Source organism: Electrona antarctica, assembly GCF_951216825.1.
Source record: "Electrona antarctica genome assembly, chromosome: 2".
Classification (NCBI taxonomy): Eukaryota; Metazoa; Chordata; class Actinopteri; order Myctophiformes; family Myctophidae; genus Electrona; species Electrona antarctica.
Window position 1 is genome coordinate 47,868,953 of NC_136807.1, and position 24,746 is coordinate 47,893,698.

Sequence of the window (24,746 nt, forward strand, 5' to 3'; positions counted from 1 at the left end):
ATAGAAAGGCACATGTGTGTCAGCTCTTTGTCGCATTAAATAATATACACAGTAGTTTGTTATAACTTGTTTTAATCGAGGAGAAAACACAAGTGGCACAAGAGAGAAGAGGGCCTTTGTGTGTTGACTCTACATGGTTCTCATGTGGTGTTTAAGTCCAGCCCCTTCAGAGCGTTCAGCATCAGTCTGTGAGAGTTTACTTGAGAGAAGGAACAGCAATCTACTATCCGAGACAATAATGGCAGAAGTCGCACCAGCACCAGCTCCGTCACTGGCCAAGGCCGCCAAGAAGAAGGCACCACCCCGACCCAAGAACACCGGCCCCAGCGTCGCTGAGCTGGTCGTCAAGGCCGTGTCCGCCTCCAAGGAGCGGAGCGGTGTGTCCCTGGCTGCGGTCAAGAAGGCTCTGGCTGCCGGCGGCTACGATGTTGAGAAGAACAAGTCCCGCGTTAAGATCGCCGTCAAGAGCCTGGTCGCTAAAGGCACCCTGGTCCAGCTCAAAGGCACCGGGGCTTCTGGCTCTTTCAAGATGAACAAGGCAGAAGCGGTGAAGGTAAAGAAACCTATTGCTAAGAAAGCAGTTAAAGCAAAGAAGCCTGCTTCAGTCAAGAAACCCGCAGCAGCTAAGAAGCCCAAGAAGGTGGCAGCAAAGAAGCCCGCAGCCGCCAAGAAATCACCCAAGAAAGCCAAGAAGCCTGCCGCCAAGAAAGTAGCAGCTAAAAGCCCGAAGAAGGCCGCCAAGAGCCCCAAGAAAGTGGCTAAGAAGCCCGCAGCAGCGGGCTTCTTAGCCAGGCTAAGATACTTCATTATGTGCCATGCTGCAAAGCAAATGTACAGAGCGAGCGATTTACATTAAATTTACAAAAAGCATGGCAATACATCACATACATAGAAAGTAGTAAATGCGTAAGCTAAGAACGTAACAGTGGAATGGACGAGGACCGTGTTTCTCCATATACATTTTCGATATTGTTTTAGTTTTATTCAAAGGTCTGTTCGTTTTTGGTTAAATCAAAACGTGAAAGCTCTGATAATAATCAGTCATCATAGGGTTAGGGTACATACAATGCAATTCGAATCTAGTGTTGTCTACATAACACGATATAAGTCCAAGCTCCAGCCAAGAAGGTTGCCAAACCCAAGGCAGCAAAGAAGGCCGCTCCCAAAAAGAAGTAAACTGCCTGCTCCATCTTTATACCCACAAAAGGCTCTTTTAAGAGCCGACCACATTATTTTATAAGAGTATACTATCCTCACTTTTTACGTCATGGTCACATGTTGGCACTGGAAGCTTATGGCTTTATATTAATACATTTTCGTATACATTTTTTTTGCCTTATGACTCCTTTTGTTCTAAATAACACTAGGGGGCACGCTATGAAAGGCAAAGCCATTTTATTAGTCACGTAATCAAATCAATACATTCAGTTAGAACATTTTGCAAATCCCCCCCACCCCTAATACATATTGACATCAATATTTTTGAAGCCATCAATCAATGGGCCATTTGCTTTTAATGAAAAGCATGTACACCCAGGTTGGTGTTTTTCTATATACTGTAGAAGAGTGATAAACACATCTTACAAAATGTCTTGTGTTGGGTGACATTGCGTGAAGACTATTAGTTGTGTGGCCCAATGTTCTGCATGACTCCTTTTGTTCTAAATAACACTATGAGGGGGGGCACGCTACTATGAAAGGCAAAGCCATTTTATTTCAACAAGTCAATTAAATGTGCTTTACACAGAACATCAAGCAATGGTGTTCCAAAACTATGGAATGCACTTCCCATTACAATCAGAACTGCAGCCTCACTCCCAATATTCCGCTATAGTCTGAAAACCCACCTTTTCAGACTCCATCATGGCCCGTAGCACTTACACTACCCCCTTAGATAGCACTTTATGTAGACTTATAGATTGGTTGGATAGGGGCGGGCATATATGTTTACCCTAAAGGTGATCATCTCGTTTTTATTTGTACTTTATTAACACGGCCAGGGCACGCAACACATTGATTATTATTGTATCAAGGGTCGCGAGAGAGAGAGAGAGAGAGAGAGAGAGAGAGAGAGAGAGACATTCCCACTCCCCCCCCCTCTCTCTCTAACACACACACACACACACACACACACACACACACACACACACACACACACACACACACACACACACACACACACACACACACACACACACACACACACACACACACACGCACACACAGTTTAACGTAACAATTTATGTATGTCCACACACGGAAAGCATACAGGAACACAAACCGTGCTCAGGTATTCAGCCATGTATATTATCTTTTTAGTGATAGATAGCATTCCATTTAGCTATGTTTTTTGGTAGTCTCTTTCCAGTCGTCAGGTATAGCTTTCTTTTTGTTTTCTTATAATCTGGTTAAATCCAATGGGTTTACCGCCTGGCATATAGTCCCTGGACCAGCTGACATAGGGGGCATCCCTGTAGGTTTTCTCTATGATTGACCACCTTTATTTTAGGCGGTCCTGAAATGTAATCGCTCTCTTCATTATTTTGATGAGTGGGTATTAATGAGTGGGTATCGCCTGGACTCACCACTGACCAATCAGAGAACAACGGCGTCTCAGAAGCGCAAATAAAAGCAGAAGTTTGCGGCTGCAATAAGCATTCTATTCTCAACTTCTTTGGAAGAGAACAAGACAAGATACAATGGCAAGAACTAAGAAGCAGACCGCTCGTATGTCCACCGGCGGCAAAGCGCCCAGGAAACAGCTCGCCACCAAGGCAGCTCGTAAGAGCGCGCCGGCAACCGGTGGAGTGAAGAAACCTCACCGTTACCGTCCAGGTACAGTGGCTCTGAGGGAGATCCTGCTTATCCGCAAGCTGCTCTTCCAGCGCCTGGTGCGGGAGATGACCGGCCTGACCGGTGTGGTGGTCGTGGAGTCTCCTCTCTGCCCGCGTCTCCCCGTGGAACGTGTCTCCACAGAGCGGCCCGGTTCCATCCTGGACCGTGATGACAAACTGCACTGTTTCTCTCCAGAGAAACAGCTCTCCCCGCCCGACTCAAAGCGCGCCGTCGGGTGGTATGTTTGTCCAGAGGAGATGCCCGGCCCGGAGCGGATCGATTACCTGCTGAAAAAAATGGACGAGGACCGTGTTTCTCCATATACATTTTCGATATTGAATTAGTTTTATTCAAAGGTCTGTTAGTTTTTGGTTAAATCAAAACGTGAAAGCTCTGATAATAATCAGTCATCATAGGGTTAGGGTACATACAATGCAAAAAGAAGTAAACTGCCTGCTCCATCTTTATACCCACAAAAGGCTCTTTTAAGAGCCGACCACATTATTTTATAAGAGTATCCTCACTTTTTACGTCATGGTCACATGTTGGCACTGGAAGCTTATGGCTTTATATTAATACATTTTCGTATACATTTTTTTTGCCTTACGAGCAAAAATATGGACCCTTTCTAAAATATTCATTGCTAATATTATGTATTTCAAACATAATTTCTGCTGCTGACCTATCTATGATGCTCTCATTGCTCTGATCCAAAACAGTACAACACAATATTCAATGCATGGCATTACATTACATCAGATAATGAATACATGTCATCAGATTAATACATCAAAGTTACTCACGTAATCAAATCAATACATTCAGTTAGAACATTTTGCAAATCCCCCCCACCCCTAATAAATATTGACATCAATATTTGTGAAGCCATCAATCAATGGGCCATTTGCTTTTAATGAAAAGCACACCCAGGTTGGTGTTTTTCTATATACTGTAGAAGAGTGATAAACACATCTTACAAAATGTCTTGTGTTGGGTGACATTGCGTGAAGACTATTAGTTGTGTGGCCCAATGTTCTGCATGAGATGCAGCTTCTCATTTTAGGGGGGTCCTTTTACACATACATAGGCCTACATCAATGCATACACGCACGCACGCACACACACACACACACACACACACACACACACACACACACACACACACACACACACACACACACACACACACACACACACACACACACACACACACACACACACACACACACACACACACACACACACACACTCATTTGTTCATATCACGCTGACCCATTCGTTTTGGGATATGTATCCCGGTGGTAATCATTAAAAAAATAAATTTATTTAAGGTCCCATGAGTTATGTTTATTGGACTTTAGATAACCTTTGAACTCAGTACGGGGCATCAAATGGGAGATTGGACTACATTTTATTGCAGATTAACTCCTGGTGACTGGATTCAGGAGTTGTGCAGCTGTACAATGACAGCGTCCTCAACCCCCACGCGCTTTGAGAAGCCACTGATACTAGACATGTAGATTAGATTTAAACCAAAACTCTAGACTTGCTTGGTACAGAAGAGTCTCATTCCGCACCCATTCCAGGACGATGAAGTGTGAACAACTGCTGGTTTTGGTGTGAAGCATCTTGTTGAGTTCAATACAATGAAACAATGCCTCCCCTTTCTATGTATGTGATGTATTGCCATGCTTTTTGTAAATTTAATGTAAATCGCTCTGGATTAAGAGTGTCTGCTAAACGCATACATTGTAATTGTAATTGTAATGGAAATGTGTGAAATGGCACTAGGGAAGAAGTATGCCTATATATATTTGTATTTTATACAGAGTACAATGAGTACATTTGCTTTGCAGCATGGCACATAATGAAGTATCTTAGCCTGGCTAATAAGCCAGACTAATATCACACAACACTGGCAGGCTTTTCTTTTTTTGCCAACGGCTGATTCGGTCTGGTTTATTAACCAGGCTAGAAGTATCTAGGCCTACCTGAGAAGTGTCTCCATAATCAAATATACATACAGTTTATAGAAGATTTAAACACTCTTAGTTTTCTGATCACAGTGAGTTATTTGTCCAAATTAAAATTAACCAAGTTTTCCAACAGCTGGCATTCTGTCATTGGAAGTTGGGATCAACTCCACCATCATGCTTTCCTTGAACAGGAGTGTGTTTACTGCGTTCAGAAAACATTATATTTATAGCAAAACGGATGACATAACAAAATCATAGTTTATGGTATCACGTCACCAGGAATGTCTACTAAATTGATTGTGAGTATTGTTGTTATTAGAACGTAGTTTACAATATTTTAGAAGAAAAATGACAAAGGCAACACTTTGATCTGACTCTAGACAGGTGATGTTTTGAGGTTATTACTAAAAAGGAGTGCACTGCTTTCATCTTAGATATACATTCATGATAGAAAGGCACATGTGTGTCAGCTCTTTGTCGCATTAAATAATATACACAGTAGTTTGTTATAACTTGTTTTAATCGAGGAGAAAACACAAGTGGCACAAGAGAGAAGAGGGCCTTTGTGTGTTGACTCTACATGGTTCTCATGTGGTGTTTAAGTCCAGCCCCTTCAGAGCGTTCAGCATCAGTCTGTGAGAGTTTACTTGAGAGAAGGAACAGCAATCTACTATCCGAGACAATAATGGCAGAAGTCGCACCAGCACCAGCTCCGTCACTGGCCAAGGCCGCCAAGAAGAAGGCACCACCCCGACCCAAGAACACCGGCCCCAGCGTCGCTGAGCTGGTCGTCAAGGCCGTGTCCGCCTCCAAGGAGCGGAGCGGTGTGTCCCTGGCTGCGGTCAAGAAGGCTCTGGCTGCCGGCGGCTACGATGTTGAGAAGAACAAGTCCCGCGTTAAGATCGCCGTCAAGAGCCTGGTCGCTAAAGGCACCCTGGTCCAGCTCAAAGGCACCGGGGCTTCTGGCTCTTTCAAGATGAACAAGGCAGAAGCGGTGAAGGTAAAGAAACCTATTGCTAAGAAAGCAGTTAAAGCAAAGAAGCCTGCTTCAGTCAAGAAACCCGCAGCAGCTAAGAAGCCCAAGAAGGTGGCAGCAAAGAAGCCCGCAGCCGCCAAGAAATCACCCAAGAAAGCCAAGAAGCCTGCCGCCAAGAAAGTAGCAGCTAAAAGCCCGAAGAAGGCCGCCAAGAGCCCCAAGAAAGTGGCTAAGAAGCCCGCAGCAGCGGGCTTCTTAGCCAGGCTAAGATACTTCATTATGTGCCATGCTGCAAAGCAAATGTACAGAGCGAGCGATTTACATTAAATTTACAAAAAGCATGGCAATACATCACATACATAGAAAGTAGTAAATGCGTAAGCTAAGAACGTAACAGTGGAATGGACGAGGACCGTGTTTCTCCATATACATTTTCGATATTGTTTTAGTTTTATTCAAAGGTCTGTTCGTTTTTGGTTAAATCAAAACGTGAAAGCTCTGATAATAATCAGTCATCATAGGGTTAGGGTACATACAATGCAATTCGAATCTAGTGTTGTCTACATAACACGATATAAGTCCAAGCTCCAGCCAAGAAGGTTGCCAAACCCAAGGCAGCAAAGAAGGCCGCTCCCAAAAAGAAGTAAACTGCCTGCTCCATCTTTATACCCACAAAAGGCTCTTTTAAGAGCCGACCACATTATTTTATAAGAGTATACTATCCTCACTTTTTACGTCATGGTCACATGTTGGCACTGGAAGCTTATGGCTTTATATTAATACATTTTCGTATACATTTTTTTTGCCTTATGACTCCTTTTGTTCTAAATAACACTAGGGGGCACGCTATGAAAGGCAAAGCCATTTTATTAGTCACGTAATCAAATCAATACATTCAGTTAGAACATTTTGCAAATCCCCCCCACCCCTAATACATATTGACATCAATATTTTTGAAGCCATCAATCAATGGGCCATTTGCTTTTAATGAAAAGCATGTACACCCAGGTTGGTGTTTTTCTATATACTGTAGAAGAGTGATAAACACATCTTACAAAATGTCTTGTGTTGGGTGACATTGCGTGAAGACTATTAGTTGTGTGGCCCAATGTTCTGCATGACTCCTTTTGTTCTAAATAACACTATGAGGGGGGGCACGCTACTATGAAAGGCAAAGCCATTTTATTTCAACAAGTCAATTAAATGTGCTTTACACAGAACATCAAGCAATGGTGTTCCAAAACTATGGAATGCACTTCCCATTACAATCAGAACTGCAGCCTCACTCCCAATATTCCGCTATAGTCTGAAAACCCACCTTTTCAGACTCCATCATGGCCCGTAGCACTTACACTACCCCCTTAGATAGCACTTTATGTAGACTTATAGATTGGTTGGATAGGGGCGGGCATATATGTTTACCCTAAAGGTGATCATCTCGTTTTTATTTGTACTTTATTAACACGGCCAGGGCACGCAACACATTGATTATTATTGTATCAAGGGTCGCGAGAGAGAGAGAGAGAGAGAGAGAGAGAGAGAGAGACATTCCCACTCCCCCCCCCTCTCTCTCTAACACACACACACACACACACACACACACACACACACACACACACACACACACACACACACACACACACACACACACACACACACACACACACACACACGCACACACAGTTTAACGTAACAATTTATGTATGTCCACACACGGAAAGCATACAGGAACACAAACCGTGCTCAGGTATTCAGCCATGTATATTATCTTTTTAGTGATAGATAGCATTCCATTTAGCTATGTTTTTTGGTAGTCTCTTTCCAGTCGTCAGGTATAGCTTTCTTTTTGTTTTCTTATAATCTGGTTAAATCCAATGGGTTTACCGCCTGGCATATAGTCCCTGGACCAGCTGACATAGGGGGCATCCCTGTAGGTTTTCTCTATGATTGACCACCTTTATTTTAGGCGGTCCTGAAATGTAATCGCTCTCTTCATTATTTTGATGAGTGGGTATTAATGAGTGGGTATCGCCTGGACTCACCACTGACCAATCAGAGAACAACGGCGTCTCAGAAGCGCAAATAAAAGCAGAAGTTTGCGGCTGCAATAAGCATTCTATTCTCAACTTCTTTGGAAGAGAACAAGACAAGATACAATGGCAAGAACTAAGAAGCAGACCGCTCGTATGTCCACCGGCGGCAAAGCGCCCAGGAAACAGCTCGCCACCAAGGCAGCTCGTAAGAGCGCGCCGGCAACCGGTGGAGTGAAGAAACCTCACCGTTACCGTCCAGGTACAGTGGCTCTGAGGGAGATCCTGCTTATCCGCAAGCTGCTCTTCCAGCGCCTGGTGCGGGAGATGACCGGCCTGACCGGTGTGGTGGTCGTGGAGTCTCCTCTCTGCCCGCGTCTCCCCGTGGAACGTGTCTCCACAGAGCGGCCCGGTTCCATCCTGGACCGTGATGACAAACTGCACTGTTTCTCTCCAGAGAAACAGCTCTCCCCGCCCGACTCAAAGCGCGCCGTCGGGTGGTATGTTTGTCCAGAGGAGATGCCCGGCCCGGAGCGGATCGATTACCTGCTGAAAAAAATGGACGAGGACCGTGTTTCTCCATATACATTTTCGATATTGAATTAGTTTTATTCAAAGGTCTGTTAGTTTTTGGTTAAATCAAAACGTGAAAGCTCTGATAATAATCAGTCATCATAGGGTTAGGGTACATACAATGCAAAAAGAAGTAAACTGCCTGCTCCATCTTTATACCCACAAAAGGCTCTTTTAAGAGCCGACCACATTATTTTATAAGAGTATACTATCCTCACTTTTTACGTCATGGTCACATGTTGGCACTGGAAGCTTATGGCTTTATATTAATACATTTTCGTATACATTTTTTTTTGCCTTACGAGCAAAAATATGGACCCTTTCTAAAATATTCATTGCTAATATTATGTATTGCAAACATAATTTCTGCTGCTGACCTATCTATGATGCTCTCATTGCTCTGATCCAAAACAGTACAACACAATATTCAATGCATGGCATTACATTACATCAGATAATGAATACATGTCATCAGATTAATACATCAAAGTTACTCACGTAATCAAATCAATACATTCAGTTAGAACATTTTGCAAATCCCCCCCACCCCTAATAAATATTGACATCAATATTTGTGAAGCCATCAATCAATGGGCCATTTGCTTTTAATGAAAAGCACACCCAGGTTGGTGTTTTTCTATATACTGTAGAAGAGTGATAAACACATCTTACAAAATGTCTTGTGTTGGGTGACATTGCGTGAAGACTATTAGTTGTGTGGCCCAATGTTCTGCATGAGATGCAGCTTCTCATTTTAGGGGGGGTCCTTTTACACATACATAGGCCTACATCAATGCATACACGCACGCACGCACGCACACACACACACACACACACACACACACACACACACACACACACACACACACACACACACACACACACACACACACACACACACACACACACACACACACACACACACACACACACACACACACACACACACACACTCATTTGTTCATATCACGCTGACCCATTCGTTTTGGGATATGTATCCCGGTGGTAATCATTAAAAAATTAAATTTCTTTAAGGTCCCATGAGTTATGTTTATTGGACTTTAGATAACCTTTGAACTCAGTACGGGGCATCAAATGGGAGATTGGACTACATTTTATTGCAGATTAACTCCTGGTGACTGGATTCAGGAGTTGTGCAGCTGTACAATGACAGCGTCCTCAACCCCCACGCGCTTTGAGAAGCCACTGATACTAGACATGTAGATTAGATTTAAACCAAAACTCTAGACTTGCTTGGTACAGAAGAGTCTCATTCCGCACCCATTCCAGGACGATGAAGTGTGAACAACTGCTGGTTTTGGTGTGAAGCATCTTGTTGAGTTCAATACAATGAAACAATGCCTCCCCTTTCTATGTATGTGATGTATTGCCATGCTTTTTGTAAATTTAATGTAAATCGCTCTGGATTAAGAGTGTCTGCTAAACGCATACATTGTAATTGTAATTGTAATGGAAATGTGTGAAATGGCACTAGGGAAGAAGTATGCCTATATATATTTGTATTTTATACAGAGTACAATGAGTACATTTGCTTTGCAGCATGGCACATAATGAAGTATCTTAGCCTGGCTAATAAGCCAGACTAATATCACACAACACTGGCAGGCTTTTCTTTTTTTGCCAACGGCTGATTCGGTCTGGTTTATTAACCAGGCTAGAAGTATCTAGGCCTACCTGAGAAGTGTCTCCATAATCAAATATACATACAGTTTATAGAAGATTTAAACACTCTTAGTTTTCTGATCACAGTGAGTTATTTGTCCAAATTAAAATTAACCAAGTTTTCCAACAGCTGGCATTCTGTCATTGGAAGTTGGGATCAACTCCACCATCATGCTTTCCTTGAACAGGAGTGTGTTTACTGCGTTCAGAAAACATTATATTTATAGCAAAACGGATGACATAACAAAATCATAGTTTATGGTATCACGTCACCAGGAATGTCTACTAAATTGATTGTGAGTATTGTTGTTATTAGAACATAGTTTACAATATTTTAGAAGAAAAATGACAAAGGCAACACTTTGATCTGACTCTAGACAGGTGATGTTTTGAGGTTATTACTAAAAAGGAGTGCACTGCTTTCATCTTAGATATACATTCATGATAGAAAGGCACATGTGTGTCAGCTCTTTGTCGCATTAAATAATATACACAGTAGTTTGTTATAACTTGTTTTAATCGAGGAGAAAACACAAGTGGCACAAGAGAGAAGAGGGCCTTTGTGTGTTGACTCTACATGGTTCTCATGTGGTGTTTAAGTCCAGCCCCTTCAGAGCGTTCAGCATCAGTCTGTGAGAGTTTACTTGAGAGAAGGAACAGCAATCTACTATCCGAGACAATAATGGCAGAAGTCGCACCAGCACCAGCTCCGTCACTGGCCAAGGCCGCCAAGAAGAAGGCACCACCCCGACCCAAGAACACCGGCCCCAGCGTCGCTGAGCTGGTCGTCAAGGCCGTGTCCGCCTCCAAGGAGCGGAGCGGTGTGTCCCTGGCTGCGGTCAAGAAGGCTCTGGCTGCCGGCGGCTACGATGTTGAGAAGAACAAGTCCCGCGTTAAGATCGCCGTCAAGAGCCTGGTCGCTAAAGGCACCCTGGTCCAGCTCAAAGGCACCGGGGCTTCTGGCTCTTTCAAGATGAACAAGGCAGAAGCGGTGAAGGTAAAGAAACCTATTGCTAAGAAAGCAGTTAAAGCAAAGAAGCCTGCTTCAGTCAAGAAACCCGCAGCAGCTAAGAAGCCCAAGAAGGTGGCAGCAAAGAAGCCCGCAGCCGCCAAGAAATCACCCAAGAAAGCCAAGAAGCCTGCCGCCAAGAAAGTAGCAGCTAAAAGCCCGAAGAAGGCCGCCAAGAGCCCCAAGAAAGTGGCTAAGAAGCCCGCAGCAGCGGGCTTCTTAGCCAGGCTAAGATACTTCATTATGTGCCATGCTGCAAAGCAAATGTACAGAGCGAGCGATTTACATTAAATTTACAAAAAGCATGGCAATACATCACATACATAGAAAGTAGTAAATGCGTAAGCTAAGAACGTAACAGTGGAATGGACGAGGACCGTGTTTCTCCATATACATTTTCGATATTGTTTTAGTTTTATTCAAAGGTCTGTTCGTTTTTGGTTAAATCAAAACGTGAAAGCTCTGATAATAATCAGTCATCATAGGGTTAGGGTACATACAATGCAATTCGAATCTAGTGTTGTCTACATAACACGATATAAGTCCAAGCTCCAGCCAAGAAGGTTGCCAAACCCAAGGCAGCAAAGAAGGCCGCTCCCAAAAAGAAGTAAACTGCCTGCTCCATCTTTATACCCACAAAAGGCTCTTTTAAGAGCCGACCACATTATTTTATAAGAGTATACTATCCTCACTTTTTACGTCATGGTCACATGTTGGCACTGGAAGCTTATGGCTTTATATTAATACATTTTCGTATACATTTTTTTTGCCTTATGACTCCTTTTGTTCTAAATAACACTAGGGGGCACGCTATGAAAGGCAAAGCCATTTTATTAGTCACGTAATCAAATCAATACATTCAGTTAGAACATTTTGCAAATCCCCCCCACCCCTAATACATATTGACATCAATATTTTTGAAGCCATCAATCAATGGGCCATTTGCTTTTAATGAAAAGCATGTACACCCAGGTTGGTGTTTTTCTATATACTGTAGAAGAGTGATAAACACATCTTACAAAATGTCTTGTGTTGGGTGACATTGCGTGAAGACTATTAGTTGTGTGGCCCAATGTTCTGCATGACTCCTTTTGTTCTAAATAACACTATGAGGGGGGGCACGCTACTATGAAAGGCAAAGCCATTTTATTTCAACAAGTCAATTAAATGTGCTTTACACAGAACATCAAGCAATGGTGTTCCAAAACTATGGAATGCACTTCCCATTACAATCAGAACTGCAGCCTCACTCCCAATATTCCGCTATAGTCTGAAAACCCACCTTTTCAGACTCCATCATGGCCCGTAGCACTTACACTACCCCCTTAGATAGCACTTTATGTAGACTTATAGATTGGTTGGATAGGGGCGGGCATATATGTTTACCCTAAAGGTGATCATCTCGTTTTTATTTGTACTTTATTAACACGGCCAGGGCACGCAACACATTGATTATTATTGTATCAAGGGTCGCGAGAGAGAGAGAGAGAGAGAGAGAGAGAGAGAGAGAGAGAGAGAGACATTCCCACTCCCCCCCCCTCTCTCTCTAACACACACACACACACACACACACACACACACACACACACACACACACACACACACACACACACACACACACACACACACACACACACACACACACACACACACACACACACTCACACACACACACACGCACACACAGTTTAACGTAACAATTTATGTATGTCCACACACGGAAAGCATACAGGAACACAAACCGTGCTCAGGTATTCAGCCATGTATATTATCTTTTTAGTGATAGATAGCATTCCATTTAGCTATGTTTTTTGGTAGTCTCTTTCCAGTCGTCAGGTATAGCTTTCTTTTTGTTTTCTTATAATCTGGTTAAATCCAATGGGTTTACCGCCTGGCATATAGTCCCTGGACCAGCTGACATAGGGGGCATCCCTGTAGGTTTTCTCTATGATTGACCACCTTTATTTTAGGCGGTCCTGAAATGTAATCGCTCTCTTCATTATTTTGATGAGTGGGTATTAATGAGTGGGTATCGCCTGGACTCACCACTGACCAATCAGAGAACAACGGCGTCTCAGAAGCGCAAATAAAAGCAGAAGTTTGCGGCTGCAATAAGCATTCTATTCTCAACTTCTTTGGAAGAGAACAAGACAAGATACAATGGCAAGAACTAAGAAGCAGACCGCTCGTATGTCCACCGGCGGCAAAGCGCCCAGGAAACAGCTCGCCACCAAGGCAGCTCGTAAGAGCGCGCCGGCTCCATCCTGGACCGTGATGACAAACTGCACTGTTTCTCTCCAGAGAAACAGCTCTCCCCGCCCGACTCAAAGCGCGCCGTCGGGTGGTATGTTTGTCCAGAGGAGATGCCCGGCCCGGAGCGGATCGATTACCTGCTGAAAAAAATGGACGAGGACCGTGTTTCTCCATATACATTTTCGATATTGAATTAGTTTTATTCAAAGGTCTGTTAGTTTTTGGTTAAATCAAAACGTGAAAGCTCTGATAATAATCAGTCATCATAGGGTTAGGGTACATACAATGCAAAAAGAAGTAAACTGCCTGCTCCATCTTTATACCCACAAAAGGCTCTTTTAAAGGGACACTTCACCCTTTTTGCCAAATAATATATATCAATGACGTTTATAAGATTTAGAACACTTTCCTGGCGTTATTTTTTCTGTAATCTCTGGGTTTAGATATTTTAGATTAACGGATGGCTCTGACGTCAGAGACACTCTTCCGTATTGCTACCGGACTACATTGTCTCCTCACACTGCAGCTAGACCAGCCCCAAAACACAGCCGTCACGGACACTGCGATTTGTTCCACCTACAACCTTCGTTGACCGCACCCCCACATGCGCATTTGTTATTGTGTTTGTCATGTCGCCGTTGTCAGCAGAGCAGCACCAGAGAGACGCGCTATGTTGCCACGAATCCCCCCCCCCCCCCCCCCCCAACTCTAGATTTATTATAATGATACGACGTGACTTGCCATAAACCATCCATTAACTCCCCATTCATCCAATTTGCATCTGCTTGTATTAAACAACATTAAACTCACCAACATTGCAGCTGTAGGGAAAGCTTGAATATCCACTTTCAAACTGCAAAGCTTTTGTTTCATAAAAATCCACCGAATCTTTTTCCCACTCAGCTCTGCACTTAGTTTTTCTTCTTTTTTAGTTCTATCTCACTACTAGAACTTTCTGACTCTGAGGTAGATAAGATTTTTGGCTGTCAACAGCATCCATTTGTTTTTTCAATGTTGTGGACCGGAGCGTGGTGAAATAGTTGCTAAGATACGATCGTACCGTATTTGGCAACTAAAAGACCTGTCCCGTAATGAACCGATACGGGACGCACTTAATCCCGTATTTTTGTCTCGTGGAAAAATGACAGCGCGTTATGGTGATTCTCAGTCACTCGCTCCCATGCAGTAATAAGAAGGGGCAGCCGACTGAGCTATAGGAACAGGAAAGCAAGACACTGGAACCTGGTGTCTGGAAGGGCGCTAGGCTCAGCTCATTGGTCAGTACTCTTCATAGGCATGCAGCAGAGCCAATCACTATGCAGTATCGTATCTTAGCAACTATTTCACCACGCTCCGGGTCCACAACATTGAAAAAACAAATGGATGCTGTTGACAGCCAAAAATCTTATCTACCTCAGAGTCAGAAAGTTCTAGTAGTGAGATAGAACTAAAAAAGAAGAAAAACTAAGTGCAGAGCTGAGTGGGAAAAAGATTCGGTGGATTTTTATGAAACAAAAGCTTTGCAGTTTGAAAGTGGATATTCAAGCTTTCCCTACAGCTGCAATGTTGGTGAGTTTAATGTTGTTTAATACAAGCAGATGCAAATTGGATGAATGGGGAGTTAATGGATGGTTTATGGCAAGTCACTTCATATCATTATAATAAATCTAGAGTTGGGGGGGGGGGGGGGGATTCGTGGCAACATAGCGCATCTCTCTGGTGCTGCTCTGCTGACGACGGCGACATGACAAACACAATAACAAATGCGCATGTGGGGGTGCGGTCAACGAAGGTTGTAGGTGGAACAAATCGCAGTGTCCGTGACGGCTGTGTTTTGGGGCTGGTCTAGCTGCAGTGTGAGGAGACAATGTAGTCCGGTAGCAATACGGAAGAGTGTCTCTGACGTCAGAGCCATCCGTTAATCTAAAATATCTAAACCCAGAGATTACAGAAAAAATAACGCCAGGAAAGTGTTCTAAATCTTATAAACGTCATTGATATATATTATTTGGCAAAAAGGGTGAAGTGTCCCTTCTTTTAAGAGCCGACCACATTATTTTATAAGAGTATCCTCACTTTTTACGTCATGGTCACATGTTGGCACTGGAAGCTTATGGCTTTATATTAATACATTTTCGTATACATTTTTTTTGCCTTACGAGCAAAAATATGGACCCTTTCTAAAATATTCATTGCTAATATTATGTATTTCAAACATAATTTCTGCTGCTGACCTATCTATGATGCTCTCATTGCTCTGATCCAAAACAGTACAACACAATATTCAATGCATGGCATTACATTACATCAGATAATGAATACATGTCATCAGATTAATACATCAAAGTTACTCACGTAATCAAATCAATACATTCAGTTAGAACATTTTGCAAATCCCCCCCACCCCTAATAAATATTGACATCAATATTTGTGAAGCCATCAATCAATGGGCCATTTGCTTTTAATGAAAAGCACACCCAGGTTGGTGTTTTTCTATATACTGTAGAAGAGTGATAAACACATCTTACAAAATGTCTTGTGTTGGGTGACATTGCGTGAAGACTATTAGTTGTGTGGCCCAATGTTCTGCATGAGATGCAGCTTCTCATTTTAGGGGGGGTCCTTTTACACATACATAGGCCTACATCAATGCATACACGCACGCACGCACACACACACACACACACACACACACACACACACACACACACACACACACACACTCATTTGTTCATATCACGCTGACCCATTCGTTTTGGGATATGTATCCCGGTGGTAATCATTAAAAAAATAAATTTATTTAAGGTCCCATGAGTTATGTTTATTGGACTTTAGATAACCTTTGAACTCAGTACGGGGCATCAAATGGGAGATTGGACTACATTTTATTGCAGATTAACTCCTGGTGACTGGATTCAGGAGTTGTGCAGCTGTACAATGACAGCGTCCTCAACCCCCACGCGCTTTGAGAAGCCACTGATACTAGACATGTAGATTAGATTTAAACCAAAACTCTAGACTTGCTTGGTACAGAAGAGTCTCATTCCGCACCCATTCCAGGACGATGAAGTGTGAACAACTGCTGGTTTTGGTGTGAAGCATCTTGTTGAGTTCAATACAATGAAACAATGCCTCCCCTTTCTATGTATGTGATGTATTGCCATGCTTTTTGTAAATTTAATGTAAATCGCTCTGGATTAAGAGTGTCTGCTAAACGCATACATTGTAATTGTAATTGTAATGGAAATGTGTGAAATGGCACTAGGGAAGAAGTATGCCTATATATATTTGTATTTTATACAGAGTACAATGAGTACATTTGCTTTGCAGCATGGCACATAATGAAGTATCTTAGCCTGGCTAATAAGCCAGACTAATATCACACAACACTGGCAGGCTTTTCTTTTTTTGCCAACGGCTGATTCGGTCTGGTTTATTAACCAGGCTAGAAGTATCTAGGCCTACCTGAGAAGTGTCTCCATAATCAAATATACATACAGTTTATAGAAGATTTAAACACTCTTAGTTTTCTGATCACAGTGAGTTATTTGTCCAAATTAAAATTAACCAAGTTTTCCAACAGCTGGCATTCTGTCATTGGAAGTTGGGATCAACTCCACCATCATGCTTTCCTTGAACAGGAGTGTGTTTACTGCGTTCAGAAAACATTATATTTATAGCAAAACGGATGACATAACAAAATCATAGTTTATGGTATCACGTCACCAGGAATGTCTACTAAATTGATTGTGAGTATTGTTGTTATTAGAACATAGTTTACAATATTTTAGAAGAAAAATGACAAAGGCAACACTTTGATCTGACTCTAGACAGGTGATGTTTTGAGGTTATTACTAAAAAGGAGTGCACTGCTTTCATCTTAGATATACATTCATGATAGAAAGGCACATGTGTGTCAGCTCTTTGTCGCATTAAATAATATACACAGTAGTTTGTTATAACTTGTTTTAATCGAGGAGAAAACACAAGTGGCACAAGAGAGAAGAGGGCCTTTGTGTGTTGACTCTACATGGTTCTCATGTGGTGTTTAAGTCCAGCCCCTTCAGAGCGTTCAGCATCAGTCTGTGAGAGTTTACTTGAGAGAAGGAACAGCAATCTACTATCCGAGACAATAATGGCAGAAGTCGCACCAGCACCAGCTCCGTCACTGGCCAAGGCCGCCAAGAAGAAGGCACCACCCCGACCCAAGAACACCGGCCCCAGCGTCGCTGAGCTGGTCGTCAAGGCCGTGTCCGCCTCCAAGGAGCGGAGCGGTGTGTCCCTGGCTGCGGTCAAGAAGGCTCTGGCTGCCGGCGGCTACGATGTTGAGAAGAACAAGTCCCGCGTTAAGATCGCCGTCAAGAGCCTGGTCGCTAAAGGCACCCTGGTCCAGCTCAAAGGCACCGGGGCTTCTGGCTCTTTCAAGATGAACAAGGCAGAAGCGGTGAAGGTAAAGAAACCTATTGCTAAGAAAGCAGTTAAAGCAAAGAAGCCTGCTTCAGTCAAGAAACCCGCAGCAGCTAAGAAGCCCAAGAAGGTGGCAGCAAAGAAGCCCGCAGCCGCCAAGAAATCACCCAAGAAAGCCAAGAAGCCTGCCGCCAAGAAAGTAGCAGCTAAAAGCCTGAAGAAGGCCGCCAAGAGCCCCAAGAAAGTGGCTAAGAAGCCCGCAGCAGCGGGCTTCTTAGCCAGGCTAAGATACTTCATTATGTGCCATGCTGCAAAGCAAATGTACAGAGCGAGCGATTTACATTAAATTTACAAAAAGCATGGCAATACATCACATACATAGAAAGTAGTAAATGCGTAAGCTAAGAACGTAACAGTGGAATGGACGAGGACCGTGTTTCTCCATATACATTTTCGATATTGTTTTAGTTTTATTCAAAGGTCTGTTCGTTTTTGGTTAAATCAAAACGTGAAAGCTCTGATAATAATCAGTCATCATAGGGTTAGGGTACATACAATGCAATTCGAATCTAGTGTTGTCTACATAACACGATATAAGTCCAAGCTCCAGCCAAGAAGGTTGCCAAACCCAAGGCAGCAAAGAAGGCCGCTCCCAAAAAGAAGTAAACTGCCTGCTCCATCTTTATACCCACAAAAGGCTCTTTTAAGAGCCGACCACATTATTTTATAAGAGTATACTATCCTCACTTTTTACGTCATGGTCACATGTTGGCACTGGAAGCTTATGGCTTTATATTAATACATTTTCGTATACATTTTTTTTGCCTTATGACTCCTTTTGTTCTAAATAACACTAGGGGGCACGCTATGAAAGGCAAAGCCATTTTATTAGTCACGTAATCAAATCAATACATTCAGTTAGAACATTTTGCAAATCCCCCCCACCCCTAATACATATTGACATCAATATTTTTGAAGCCATCAATCAATGGGCCATTTGCTTTTAATGAAAAGCATGTACACCCAGGTTGGTGTTTTTCTATATACTGTAGAAGAGTGATAAACACATCTTACAAAATGTCTTGTGTTGGGTGACATTGCGTGAAGACTATTAGTTGTGTGGCCCAATGTTCTGCATGACTCCTTTTGTTCTAAATAACACTATGAGGGGGGGCACGCTACTATGAAAGGCAAAGCCATTTTATTTCAACAAGTCAATTAAATGTGCTTTACACAGAACATCAAGCAATGGTGTTCCAAAACTATGGAATGCACTTCCCATTACAATCAGAACTGCAGCCTCACTCCCAATATTCCGCTATAGTCTGAAAACCCACCTTTTCAGACTCCATCATGGCCCGTAGCACTTACACTACCCCCTTAGATAGCACTTTATGTAGACTTATAGATTGGTTGGATAGGGGCGGGCATATATGTTTACCCTAAAGGTGATCATCTCGTTTTTATTTGTACTTTATTAACACGGCCAGGGCACGCAACACATTGATTATTATTGTATCAAGGGTCGCGAGAGAGAGAGAGAGAGAGAGAGACATTCCCACTCCCCCCCCCTCTCTCTCTAACACACACACACACACACACACACACACACACACACACACACACACACACACACACACACACACACACACACACACACACACACACACACACGCACACACAGTTTAACGTAACAATTTATGTATGTCCACACACGGAAAGCATACAGGAACACAAACCGTGCTCAGGTATTCAGCCATGTATATTATCTTTTTAGTGATAGATAGCATTCCATTTAGCTATGTTTTTTGGTAGTCTCTTTCCAGTCGTCAGGTATAGCTTTCTTTTTGTTTTCTTATAATCTGGTTAAATCCAATGGGTTTACCGCCTGGCATATAGTCCCTGGACCAGCTGACATAGGGGGCATCCCTGTAGGTTTTCTCTATGATTGACCACCTTTATTTTAGGCGGTCCTGAAATGTAATCGCTCTCTTCATTATTTTGATGAGTGGGTATTAATGAGTGGGTATCGCCTGGACTCACCACTGACCAATCAGAGAACAACGGCGTCTCAGAAGCGCAAATAAAAGCAGAAGTTTGCGGCTGCAATAAGCATTCTATTCTCAACTTCTTTGGAAGAGAACAAGACAAGATACAATGGCAAGAACTAAGAAGCAGACCGCTCGTATGTCCACCGGCGGCAAAGCGCCCAGGAAACAGCTCGCCACCAAGGCAGCTCGTAAGAGCGCGCCGGCAACCGGTGGAGTGAAGAAACCTCACCGTTACCGTCCAGGTACAGTGGCTCTGAGGGAGATCCTGCTTATCCGCAAGCTGCTCTTCCAGCGCCTGGTGCGGGAGATGACCGGCCTGACCGGTGTGGTGGTCGTGGAGTCTCCTCTCTGCCCGCGTCTCCCCGTGGAACGTGTCTCCACAGAGCGGCCCGGTTCCATCCTGGACCGTGATGACAAACTGCACTGTTTCTCTCCAGAGAAACAGCTCTCCCCGCCCGACTCAAAGCGCGCCGTCGGGTGGTATGTTTGTCCAGAGGAGATGCCCGGCCCGGAGCGGATCGATTACCTGCTGAAAAAAATGGACGAGGACCGTGTTTCTCCATCTAAATTTTCGATATTGAATTAGTTTTATTCAAAGGTCTGTTAGTTTTTGGTTAAATCAAAACGTGAAAGCTCTGATAATAATCAGTCATCATATATGGTTAGGGTACATACAATGCAAAAAGAAGTAAACTGCCTGCTCCATCTTTATACCCACAAAAGGCTATTTTAAGAGCCGACCACATTATTTTATAAGAGTATACTATCCTCACTTTTTACGTCATGGTCACATGTTGGCACTGGAAGCTTATGGCTTTATATTAATACATTTTCGTATACATTTTTTTTTGCCTTACGAGCAAAAATATGGACCCTTTCTAAAATATTCATTGCTAATATTATGTATTGCAAACATAATTTCTGCTGCTGACCTATCTATGATGCTCTCATTGCTCTGATCCAAAACAGTACAACACAATATTCAATGCATGGCATTACATTACATCAGATAATGAATACATGTCATCAGATTACAAGTAAGACGCGCGAACGCGGGAAGCGAACGCAGCTCGTAAATTGCAAAAACAACAATTAGAATAAATTACGTAATTTTAAGGTTAAGGTTTTTTTTAAGTTCTCTTTTTTTTAAGTTAAGTTTTTTTTTAAGTTAAGTTTTTTTAAAGTTTTTCTTTCCTTTTTAAGTTTTTCTTTCCTTTTTAAGTTTTTCCTTTTTAAGTTTTTTTTTTAAGTTAAGTTTTTTTTAAGTTTTTCTTTCCTTTTAAAGTTTTTCTTTCCTTTTTAAGTTTTTCCTTTTTAAGTTTTTTTTTAAAGTTAAGTTTTTTTTAAGTTAAGTTTTTTTTAAGTTTTTCTTTCCTTTTAAAGTTTTTCCTTTTTAAGTTTTTTTTTTAAGTTAAGTTTTTTTGTAAGTTAAGTTTTTTTTAAGTTAAGTTTTGTGTGTGTGTGTGTGTGTGTGTGTGTGTGTGTGTGTGCGTGCGTGCGTGCGTGTGTGTGTGTGTGCGTGTGCGTGCATGTGTGTTTTTTTTTAAGTTACGTTTTTTTAAAGTGTTTTTCTAAGTTAAGTTTTTTTTAAGTTTTTACTTTTAAGTTTTTATTTTTAAGTTTTTATTTTTAAGTTTTTATTTTTAAGTTAAGTTTTTTTTAAGTTAAGTTTTTTGTTAAGTTAAGTTGTGTGTGTGTGTGTGTGTGTGTGTGTGTGTGTGTGTGTGTGTGTGTGTGCGTGCGTGCATGTGTGTGTGTTTTTGTGTGTGATACAGCTGCGCCCTCTGGTGGGGGGCGGGTGGTGTTACAGCGTGACACACAGACACACAGACACACAGACACACAGACACACAGACGTGATCTGCTGGGTCTCATAGTAAATGCTCACTGCGTTCGCAAATACATCAAAGTTACTCACGTAATCAAATCAATACATTCAGTTAGAACATTTTGCAAATCCCCCCCACCCCTAATAAATATTGACATCAATATTTGTGAAGCCATCAATCAATGGGCCATTTGCTTTTAATGAAAAGCACACCCAGGTTGGTGTTTTTCTATATACTGTAGAAGAGTGATAAACACATCTTACAAAATGTCTTGTGTTGGGTGACATTGCGTGAAGACTATTAGTTGTGTGGCCCAATGTTCTGCATGAGATGCAGCTTCTCATTTTAGGGGGGGTCCTTTTACACATACATAGGCCTACATCAATGCATACACGCACGCACGCACGCACACACACACACACACACACACACACACACACACACACACACACACACACACACACACACACACACACACACACACACACACACACACACACACACACACTCATTTGTTCATATCACGCTGACCCATTCGTTTTGGGATATGTATCCCGGTGGTAATCATTAAAAAATTAAATTTCTTTAAGGTCCCATGAGTTATGTTTATTGGACTTTAGATAACCTTTGAACTCAGTACGGGGCATCAAATGGGAGATTGGACTACATTTTATTGCAGATTAACTCCTGGTGACTGGATTCAGGAGTTGTGCAGCTGTACAATGACAGCGTCCTCAACCCCCACGCGCTTTGAGAAGCCACTGATACTAGACATGTAGATTAGATTTAAACCAAAACTCTAGACTTGCTTGGTACAGAAGAGTCTCATTCCGCACCCATTCCAGGACGATGAAGTGTGAACAACTGCTGGTTTTGGTGTGAAGCATCTTGTTGAGTTCAATACAATGAAACAATGCCTCCCCTTTCTATGTATGTGATGTATTGCCATGCTTTTTGTAAATTTAATGTAAATCGCTCTGGATTAAGAGTGTCTGCTAAACGCATACATTGTAATTGTAATTGTAATGGAAATGTGTGAAATGGCACTAGGGAAGAAGTATGCCTATATATATTTGTATTTTATACAGAGTACAATGAGTACATTTGCTTTGCAGCATGGCACATAATGAAGTATCTTAGCCTGGCTAATAAGCCAGACTAATATCACACAACACTGGCAGGCTTTTCTTTTTTTGCCAACGGCTGATTCGGTCTGGTTTATTAACCAGGCTAGAAGTATCTAGGCCTACCTGAGAAGTGTCTCCATAATCAAATATACATACAGTTTATAGAAGATTTAAACACTCTTAGTTTTCTGATCACAGTGAGTTATTTGTCCAAATTAAAATTAACCAAGTTTTCCAACAGCTGGCATTCTGTCATTGGAAGTTGGGATCAACTCCACCATCATGCTTTCCTTGAACAGGAGTGTGTTTACTGCGTTCAGAAAACATTATATTTATAGCAAAACGGATGACATAACAAAATCATAGTTTATGGTATCACGTCACCAGGAATGTCTACTAAATTGATTGTGAGTATTGTTGTTATTAGAACATAGTTTACAATATTTTAGAAGAAAAATGACAAAGGCAACACTTTGATCTGACTCTAGACAGGTGATGTTTTGAGGTTATTACTAAAAAGGAGTGCACTGCTTTCATCTTAGATATACATTCATGATAGAAAGGCACATGTGTGTCAGCTCTTTGTCGCATTAAATAATATACACAGTAGTTTGTTATAACTTGTTTTAATCGAGGAGAAAACACAAGTGGCACAAGAGAGAAGAGGGCCTTTGTGTGTTGACTCTACATGGTTCTCATGTGGTGTTTAAGTCCAGCCCCTTCAGAGCGTTCAGCATCAGTCTGTGAGAGTTTACTTGAGAGAAGGAACAGCAATCTACTATCCGAGACAATAATGGCAGAAGTCGCACCAGCACCAGCTCCGTCACTGGCCAAGGCCGCCAAGAAGAAGGCACCACCCCGACCCAAGAACACCGGCCCCAGCGTCGCTGAGCTGGTCGTCAAGGCCGTGTCCGCCTCCAAGGAGCGGAGCGGTGTGTCCCTGGCTGCGGTCAAGAAGGCTCTGGCTGCCGGCGGCTACGATGTTGAGAAGAACAAGTCCCGCGTTAAGATCGCCGTCAAGAGCCTGGTCGCTAAAGGCACCCTGGTCCAGCTCAAAGGCACCGGGGCTTCTGGCTCTTTCAAGATGAACAAGGCAGAAGCGGTGAAGGTAAAGAAACCTATTGCTAAGAAAGCAGTTAAAGCAAAGAAGCCTGCTTCAGTCAAGAAACCCGCAGCAGCTAAGAAGCCCAAGAAGGTGGCAGCAAAGAAGCCCGCAGCCGCCAAGAAATCACCCAAGAAAGCCAAGAAGCCTGCCGCCAAGAAAGTAGCAGCTAAAAGCCCGAAGAAGGCCGCCAAGAGCCCCAAGAAAGTGGCTAAGAAGCCCGCAGCAGCGGGCTTCTTAGCCAGGCTAAGATACTTCATTATGTGCCATGCTGCAAAGCAAATGTACAGAGCGAGCGATTTACATTAAATTTACAAAAAGCATGGCAATACATCACATACATAGAAAGTAGTAAATGCGTAAGCTAAGAACGTAACAGTGGAATGGACGAGGACCGTGTTTCTCCATATACATTTTCGATATTGTTTTAGTTTTATTCAAAGGTCTGTTCGTTTTTGGTTAAATCAAAACGTGAAAGCTCTGATAATAATCAGTCATCATAGGGTTAGGGTACATACAATGCAATTCGAATCTAGTGTTGTCTACATAACACGATATAAGTCCAAGCTCCAGCCAAGAAGGTTGCCAAACCCAAGGCAGCAAAGAAGGCCGCTCCCAAAAAGAAGTAAACTGCCTGCTCCATCTTTATACCCACAAAAGGCTCTTTTAAGAGCCGACCACATTATTTTATAAGAGTATACTATCCTCACTTTTTACGTCATGGTCACATGTTGGCACTGGAAGCTTATGGCTTTATATTAATACATTTTCGTATACATTTTTTTTGCCTTATGACTCCTTTTGTTCTAAATAACACTAGGGGGCACGCTATGAAAGGCAAAGCCATTTTATTAGTCACGTAATCAAATCAATACATTCAGTTAGAACATTTTG

The 24,746-nt window shown here is 42.4% G+C and overlaps 3 protein-coding genes across 3 annotated transcripts; all 3 read left to right on the top strand.

Annotated features, from left to right (window-relative positions):
• Positions 1-238: 238 nt before the first annotated feature.
• LOC306935984 (histone H1-like) lies at positions 239-1,176 on the top strand (the record flags this gene model as incomplete). Its single annotated transcript, XM_079519381.1, has 2 exons — positions 239-779; positions 1,109-1,176. The coding sequence occupies 2 exons, from the start codon at positions 239-241 to the stop codon at positions 1,174-1,176; spliced, it is 609 nt and encodes a 202-aa protein (XP_079375507.1).
• A 4,320-nt stretch (positions 1,177-5,496) lies between these two features.
• Positions 5,497-16,316, top strand: LOC306933680 (histone H1-like; the record flags this gene model as incomplete). Its single annotated transcript, XM_079515990.1, has 3 exons — positions 5,497-5,967; positions 11,182-11,327; positions 16,310-16,316. 3 exons carry the CDS (start codon positions 5,497-5,499, stop codon positions 16,314-16,316), a joined length of 624 nt encoding a protein of 207 aa, XP_079372116.1.
• Positions 16,317-17,471: 1,155 nt separating this feature from the next.
• On the top strand, positions 17,472-24,481 carry LOC306935976 (histone H1-like; the record flags this gene model as incomplete). Its single annotated transcript, XM_079519365.1, has 3 exons — positions 17,472-17,942; positions 23,958-24,059; positions 24,431-24,481. 3 exons carry the CDS (start codon positions 17,472-17,474, stop codon positions 24,479-24,481), a joined length of 624 nt encoding a protein of 207 aa, XP_079375491.1.
• Between the last annotated feature and the right edge of the window lie 265 nt (positions 24,482-24,746).